Genomic DNA, 8,371 nt, shown 5'->3' with positions numbered 1-8,371 from the left:
AGAGAGAGAGAGAGAGAGGGTGTGTGTGTGTGGCCAGCTCAGCCCACCAGGGGGCGGGGCTGGCTGGCATGTGGTGCTGGGGATCGAACCGCGGTCCCTGATGCTTTGCCAAGCTTGTTCCAAATAGGTGCTTTAGACCACTGAGCCATCTCTCCAGCCCCCATTTCATTTCTGTAGCTTGTACTACAACATGTCTTGTCAGGAATGAATCTTGGCCTAGAAGGACTTCTTTGCTTAGATGTACTCATGCTATGAAGTAGGTTATATAAAGGGAGCAGATAGTTTCTCATTTTGACTTTTAGCCTGTAGTTTAATGACACTGTGGTGAATTAAATATTAAAGATTGCTGTGTAATTTATAACTGGCTATAAGTTATTCTTGTCAATTTTGTTCAGATAGTAGTTCTAAAAGTGCCTTTAGATATAAGTGCCTTTATGTTTCCTTTCTGTTGTATCCTCTAAACTTAAAGTTGTAACCAGTCTAGCTTATTTAGGAGAGATAAATTTGTAATTGAAGTGATAAAAGCATTTATAAAGAGAAAGCCTGTGAACTGGCAAAAAGTGGATAATATTAGAGAGGAGGAGCAGAAAGTCATTTAGATAAGTGTGGTTATCTATAAAAAATGTGAGGTTAAAAAGGAGTAATGGAATCCATCAATTACATCTCTTGATTCTATGTTACACAGGACATGAGTGAAAAAAATAGTATTTATTTGATAAAACGTTGGAGAAATAGTGTGTACCATGTGTGTATCCTTTTCATCTTTATCTAAAGCAAAAGTAGAACTTCAATTTTTATTTTCCTAGAAATTATTTTAGGGGTTTAAAAGCAAATTAGATAGGGCAATAGTTAGAAGGATTGATTGAGTTGGGGGAATAACGAGAGGTATTTGTTTTATGAAGAAATGTTGGAGCTAGCAGTAGTGCAGATTCCTGCAATCCAGGCTGCTCAGCATGTTGAGGCAGGAAGATTGCAGATTCCAATCATTCTGTGTAAAAGAGCAAGATCCTGACTCAAGTACTTTTTTTTTTTTGGTGGAATTGGGGATTGAACTCAGACCCTTGTGCCTGCAAAAAAAGAAAAAAAGCATTTTACAAATACAAAAAGTATTTTACAATTAAAAATGACCCACATGTGTTCTCAAAAGTTGTTATTTATACCTATTTATTCAAGACATATGTCTCAGTATATAAAAAAACAAGATTACAAAATTAGAACTTGGTGAATATGGACTCTAAGAATTTGCTTCTTTTCGGTCGTAGGTTTAGAGTCTTTTTTTTTTTCCCCCCCTGCCTCAGGTTTATTTGTACAAAGAGCACAGTAGGACACCAGCCCTCCACAGATGGCACCCCAGAGGTCATACCAGTCCTTACAGTTTTTACATCAGCAGATAAAAATGGCTTTTATTGTGGAGCCTTAACAGGAGCCTGGTACTTTTGGGGGCCTGGGCACCTTTCGAAGTCTGGGCTGGAGCAGAAGCTGGGGCCTGGGCCTTGGCTGGAGCCTGGGCATTTGGCCGGCAAGGCCTGTGACCCTTGGCAGTGAGGGCACAGATACATTTCCCAAGCTTGGGGTGGGCAATATAAGCAAGTCGAGTGAGCCTGTGGTTTACTCCCTTTGGGATGATCTTGGGCTTGACCTCCTTGGGCTTGACAAGGGTCTTGATAGCCTAGGCGCATGTACTCATGGCCTTGGCACTGTTTGCATGCATCTTCTTGAAACCCTTCTTCTTGTGCTTCTTGGTAAAATGCATGTTCCTAAGTTACTTTGGATCTACCTCTTTCAGAGATTCATATCTTTGTGAGCGAGGTTTCTTGATGCCATTTCTGTGCTATTTTGTGGTTGGTGTGGTTCTTGGACTTGACCATACCTGTACTGTAAACTGCCTGTAAGTTTGTAAGAAATTTTGTAGAAAAAGAATAATTTTTAGAAGAGGGGCTGGGCAGATGGCTCAGCAGAATAAGCACTTGCCAGGCAAGGGCCTGAGTTAAATCACTGTTTCCGGAAAAAAAAAAAAATTAGAATAGAAATTATTTTAGAAATATTTGAAACTGTATCTTGTCCTTTTCTCTGTTATTAACATAGATCCTTCCTCTGTACTAGTATCTAGTAATTATTTCTGAATGAAATTTTGAAGACCTGTAGTGAAAAGCGTTTCTCTGTCACTGTTTTTCATTAGGAAGTCTAATGGATAGCAAATGATTTATTCTTCTAGAATCTCTGTATGCCCACTTGTCCCAAACCTATTATTGTGCATCTCTGCTGTTGAGGCAGTGTGTTGTGTTGCTGAGGACTAGTGGTATTCGTTAAGAAATTAGAATTCCAGAGAATATTAGTATTTATGACACAGGTAGTTACAGAAGAGCGGGTACCAAAGACAGAAGAATTTTAGAAAGGAAAGAAAATAAACTAGAAATGTGGAATATAAGAAAGGAAGCTGTGCAAGCCAAAACAGAAGACAGTTTTAGGAAGAAGTAAGTCACTAGGGTCAGCTGCCACAGATAGGATAAGGTGAAGATGAGAAGTATCTGTTCTTTTGACCTTTAGGAACTGGTAACCTTATTGAGGCATTAAAATGATGTGCACAGAGCATGTGTTTAGAAAACAAGTGAGTAGCTTAAGTGTGGACTCCCAAAAGGTCCTTAATTCTTTTCATAGCATGTTGCATAGTCTCTGACTACTCAGTTTGTAAGTATTTAGAGTTGATGTTAATTATATTAAATACGAATCACTCATAGTATATTGCACACTTGTGAGAATCTTGCCATTTTATATTGTTATTATTTTTATAAAACCAATATTTAAAACTTTGAAGTCTAAAATCAGAGCTAAATGGGAACCTCAAATATAAATGTGGATTTCCTTCCTTGTTCCCTTCCTACTTTTTTCTACATTTGCCATGCATGATGAATACATTCATCTTGGGGATTTAGTATATATGTGTGTATATATAACGTTATAGCATTTAATCATTTATACTTTCCCTTTCTTTCCCCTCTCTATTGCTTACCATTCCTAGATCTCCTTCTCATCTTCGCAAAGTTTGCCTTTTGTTTCCTATCATCTCTGTTGTCTTTTGCTCTTTATTTATGCTTTGCATTTTTTAGTATAAGAGAAACTATATTTAATTTCCTGTATCTGATTTTTTTTTTTTTTCATTTAGCATTGTGGTCTCCAGGTGCATCCATTTTCCTATAAATGACTCAAATTTAACCTTACTTATCCATTCAATTGTTATGCTTTTTTCCCCATGTATTCATTGGCCTTTTATGTTTCTTCTTCTGAGATGTGTCTATTCATTCCAGTTGTTAATTTTTTGGGAGCCTGTAATACAAATGCTAATGTTCTTTTTTTTCTTTTTTTTAAGTCTTGGCTACTTATGATTGAGCAGACTGAACAACTTAGTAGGATAATGAAGACGCATGCAGAGGACCTAAACTCTGGACCATTGCTTAGGCTCACCATGATGATCAAGGACAAGCAGCAGGTGAAGAAGAGTTATATGAGTGTTCACCAGCAGATAGAAGCAGAGATGATCAAGGTTAGTCATTCCATATTGAATTTTGCAATTTGTTTAAGTTCACTGAATGTTTTATGATCTGTGACTTTAAAAACATTTATCATTTCCTCCCATGAAAGAGGTTTGGTGACTGAAACATGGGTGTGTGTGTGTGTGTGTGTGTGTGTGTGTGTGTGTGTATGTCTTTATATGTGTGTGGTGTATTGGGGATTGAATGCAGGGTCTTTGCACTGCTAAAGACCCTGCCCTGTTTTTACTTTTTATATGGAATAGTATATTGCTAAGTTGTCCAGGCTGGGCTAGAACTTGCAGTATTTCTGCCTTGGCCTTCTGCAGTGCTGAGATGACAGCTGTGATACCTTATTATCTTACTCTTTACATATAAATATTACTGGTCATAAAATATATGTACCTTATATGCACCTATGAAAGTGCAAATGTTACCAATTGAACTATAACATAGTTCATTTATTTATTTACTTTTTATGAGTTTAGTACAGGGTCTACAGGGTCTTACTACAAAGATTGGAATCATCGTTATCCTCTTGTTTTCAGCCTCCCAAGCACTGGGATTACAGGTGTGCGCCACCATGCCCAGCCTCTGTTGCTGTCTCAAAACACCTCAGGGGTGGGGCCAGCACTGCAAACCAGAGATCAAACGCCAGTCCCTGTGTTTGCCTAAGCAGATGCTTTAATCTGACCATGTAGCTGGCCCACATAGTATCTGGCTGGCCGAAATAGTACTTTGAAAATTGTATAAAATATTCAGTTTGTTCCCTGAAGTAACTTTTAGCCTTTAAAAAATTAAATATGTAATACTATGTTTATTTTTTATTTTTTCTTTTATTTTTTTTTCCATAATTTTATTGAGAAACAAATTGCAGTGAGACAGTTTCAAACCAAATTGGTAGGACAGTTTCAATAATTAACACGTTGCATACTACATTCTTCCTAGTGGTTAATTGCTGTACAAGATGTGGACATGATATCCTATTTACAAACACTATTAGAACAAATCCCTCTATTCATTAAGAGAAGTAACTATATATCAATCCTAACCATTTTGAATACACAGATACAAAATGGACATTCATCTGTATGCCCTTTTTTTGTTAAGTTCCGTTATTTGAATATTATAGGTGTGTTAACTCAGCAAAATATTCTAAAGGAGTCCAGTAGTTCATAATAGTACTGGGTCTTCTGCTTCACTGGCAATGTCAGAAATTGTTGACCTGAGTCCCTTACAGCTCAACATAACAGCATGACTTTACTTCTTATACTTTGTTTTTATACTTTTCTGCTGGATGGTTAAGACCAAAGTAAAGCAAGACCTATACAACAAGAGTTGTAGTTTTTGGGTCTGATAAGGTCAGTGAAATCCCCTCAGGATTTATCCTGAGATCCTGTACCTCAGATTGTAGATCGTTTGTCAGTGTCAGCCATGTGGATGAGTCACGGCCATTGCTTGGCCAGTGTGCTCTCTGTGAAAGCCTGAGAGAATGCTTTCTCTCCATGTAACTCTCTTTAGGCACACTCTACATCGATCACTTTCCTCTTTGGCCCCGTAATCTTCTTGATCAGAAAATCTGGGACACTACTGAATTACATGACATTACAGTACAAGTTCTCATATGTCCTAAGTCTTAATTGACCACCCCAGAAAGAATGGCTTTCATAAAGAAATCAACCAATACTATGTTTAAATAGCAGAAAATATATGTAAAATAACTTAGTTATGATATTTTAAAATACTTTTACACTTACATCTTATCTCTCCTGATAATTTCTTTTTTTCTTTTTGGTGCTTGGAATTGAATTCAAGACTTTGTGCTTGTTAGGCAGATGCTGTGCCACTAAGCTGTATCCCTAGCTTTTCTGTTAGTTTTAGAATCTTGAGCACTTCCAAATACCCAGCAATTAAAAATTCACTTTATTTTTCCTATTATGTTACTCTCTTTTCTTCTACATTGAATTATTTTAGAGACAATCCCAACTGTCATTTATTTCATGAATACTGTAGTATTACTAAGAACAATTCTTTAAAAAATTACATTATCATTAATGTATCTAAAATGATAATATAATTCAGTAATATGATTAAATATGATTGTCATTTATATGTATTTTACTGTTGCTTTCTTTACTTCAGGGTCCAAATGAAGTTCATATTGCATTTGAATAATTCTCTCTAATACCTAACTAATCTTTAGGTATTATTTCTTGGCCTTTTAAAGAAAATGCTATTTATTTTTTGAAAAAAAAAACCCCGGATAATTTGTTTTATAGCATTGTTTCCTTCATTTTGGTTTTGATGTTAGTGTCTTATGATATGATCTCTCATTTTCCTTCATCTTATAGTTTTCCTATAAAGTGGAAGTTAGATTTGTAGGCTTGAGGAGATTCTACTATTTATTTTGGGCAAGAATACCTCACAGGTGGTGGTGTATACTTGGTGATGTTTATGTTGGAAGTTATATAGTGACCACCGTATTTTTCTGTGACATTAAACTTCACTAATAAGTCCCTGTGTTATTGACTAGATCAGTTTTATTTTTTGATCCTCCCACCCCACAGTCTTGGGGATTAAGCTACATCCCCGATATTGAATCATACTGAGCTACATCTAGAGCTCTTTTTATTTATTCATTTTTTAAAGTTTAGTGACGAGGTTTTTTTTTTTCTTTTTTTATTAATTTTATTGAGAAACAAATAGCAATGAGACAGTTTCAAAACCAATTAATAGGACAGTTTCTTTCTTTTCTTTTCTTTCTTTCTTTTTTTTTTTTTTTCTTCAGAATTGAGGATTGAACTCAGATCCTTGCACTTACCAGGGAAGTGCTTATTTTACTGAACCATCTCTCCAGCCCCAATAGGACAGTTTCAATAATTAATACATTGCATATTTTTGTCTTCTTAGTGGTTATTCATAGTACAAGATGCAGGCATGATATCCTGCCCAAACACTATTAGTACAAATCTTTCTTTTCATTGAGTTAAGAGAAAGCAGCTGTATGTCTATCCTATTTTGTATATACAGATACAAAATGGCCCTTCATTTGTGTCCCCCTTTTATTTTTAGTTTTGTCAGAGACGGGTATTCCATTGTCATTTAAATATTGGAGGTGTGTGAATTCAGCCAAGTAATCCAATTTAGTTCCATAGTCATAATAGTGGGTTATCCGTAGGACTGGCAATGTCAGAAGTTGTTGACTTGAGCCTTTCACAGCTCAGCATGTTAAAATGGCTTTACTTTTTTGAAAACCTTTTCTGAACTTCATTATCTTCAAAAGTATGTAATGTCTATGTTGCATACCTGAATGACATAATTCTCCTTCCTGCTTTCTTCTGCTCCAGTATTTTTCTCTCTTTTTGCTATTACTATTCAAGGTAAAGATAGTTGCTGCTGAAAAAAATAAGTTACTATTTACAACTGATATTTTGGGAATATTTAATAGTTCTTGAAAATTGTATTCCCAGATACAGATTTAAGTTTTTAACATCATCTTTTCATAGCTGCCCCCCAGTATTATGCAGATTAGTGTTCTGACATTTATTTGCTTTTCATCTAACGCCATGATTCATTTTTATCTGATAGCAGCTCCATTTTTGGTAACTAGTTTACCAATCAAATGGTAACTGCAAATTACAATTGCTATGACAAACTGTATATGAAATATGCACGCATAATTTTGATCACGATTATTGCTGTCTGAGTCATGGCCTGCATCATCTTCTGCAATTCGATTTAGGCTTTACAAAATTTTATTTTCACCACATCCTTTTCAGTCCCTATACAAGCATCAATTATAGTAGAAAAATATGTAATGACACTTTGTCTTGGGATAAAAACGTAGTTAGTTTTTTGTGAGATGCTATAACATTTTTCAGAAGATTTTTTCTCTTTAAGCAGAGAATAATTTTTCCACTAAATAATCACTCCCCCATTTCCCAGCTTTATAGTGCGTTTAAAGTCATGCATAGAGGTTATTATACAAATTTATTATTAAGGAAAGATTTTGAAAAAATGGTTTCCCTGACTTTTCTGGAAGCTGAGAAGGGTGTGGCTTGCTATAACATTGAAATGAACACATTCAAAATGAAAATTCTATCCTGAGTACCCATAGATGACTTTAATTAAGAAAGTCCTCAGACTCTGATATAGTAGTTGATTTAAAACATGTGCTTTGGGAGTGGAGATGTAGCTCAGTGGTAGGGTGCTTTCCTAGCATGTATGAGGCTCTGGCTTCAACACCAGCACCATAGAGAAGGATTTTTTTTTGGCTGGCTCAGGCCGCCTTAAGGGTGGGTCTGGTAAGGCAGGTGGAGCTGGGGATTGAACCACGGTATGCTGCGTGTGACTGCATTTGCATGAGCAGGGGCTTAAACAATTGAGCTAACCAGCAGGCCCCCCACCCCAGCACTATAGAACATGTACTTTGTCAGTTTAATTTATTTCTTTCTACTCTTCTCCCTCTCTTTACCCCTTTTCTCTCTTCTGCCCTTCTTTTTTCCCCTCCCCTTCACACAAGGGATTGAATCCAGGCTTTGCACATGCTAGGCAAATGCTCTAGCACAGAGCTAGAGACTCAGCTTTTTTTTTTTTTTTTTCTTTGCTGTGAGATAGACTTGATAAGTTGCCTTAGCTGGCCTGAAACTCAAGAGACTCCTGCCTCAGCCTTCTAAGCAGCTGAGATTACAGGTTTATAACACCATACCTGACTTGTTTTCTTTAACTTTATTTATTTAATTTTTAATTTTTCAACAAATAATACACTGCATATATTCTTCTTAGTGGTTAATTGCTGTACAAGATGCAGACTTGTGATCCTATTTACAAACACCATTAGAACA

General features: G+C 36.1%; 1 protein-coding gene across 10 annotated transcripts in view; it reads left to right on the top strand.

Moving 5' to 3' along the window:
* The window catches only part of Fer (FER tyrosine kinase), a 485,925-nt gene that overhangs the window by 78,080 nt on the left and 399,474 nt on the right, over nucleotides 1–8,371 (top strand). For all 10 annotated transcript variants that reach the window (XM_004625405.2, XM_023708326.1, XM_023708329.1 and 7 more), the window contains one exon: nucleotides 3,368–3,541. In XM_004625405.2, the coding sequence (XP_004625462.1) occupies nucleotides 3,368–3,541 (174 nt within the window). The remainder of the gene's footprint in view (nucleotides 1–3,367; nucleotides 3,542–8,371) is intronic.

The sequence above is a fragment of the Octodon degus genome, unplaced genomic scaffold (genome assembly GCF_000260255.1).
Source record: "Octodon degus isolate 3935 unplaced genomic scaffold, OctDeg1.0 scaffold00009, whole genome shotgun sequence".
Lineage (NCBI taxonomy): Eukaryota > Metazoa > Chordata > Mammalia > Rodentia > Octodontidae > Octodon > Octodon degus.
The sequence above is the reverse complement of the archived record's forward strand: the minus strand, read 5'-3'. Positions and strand labels throughout refer to the sequence as shown.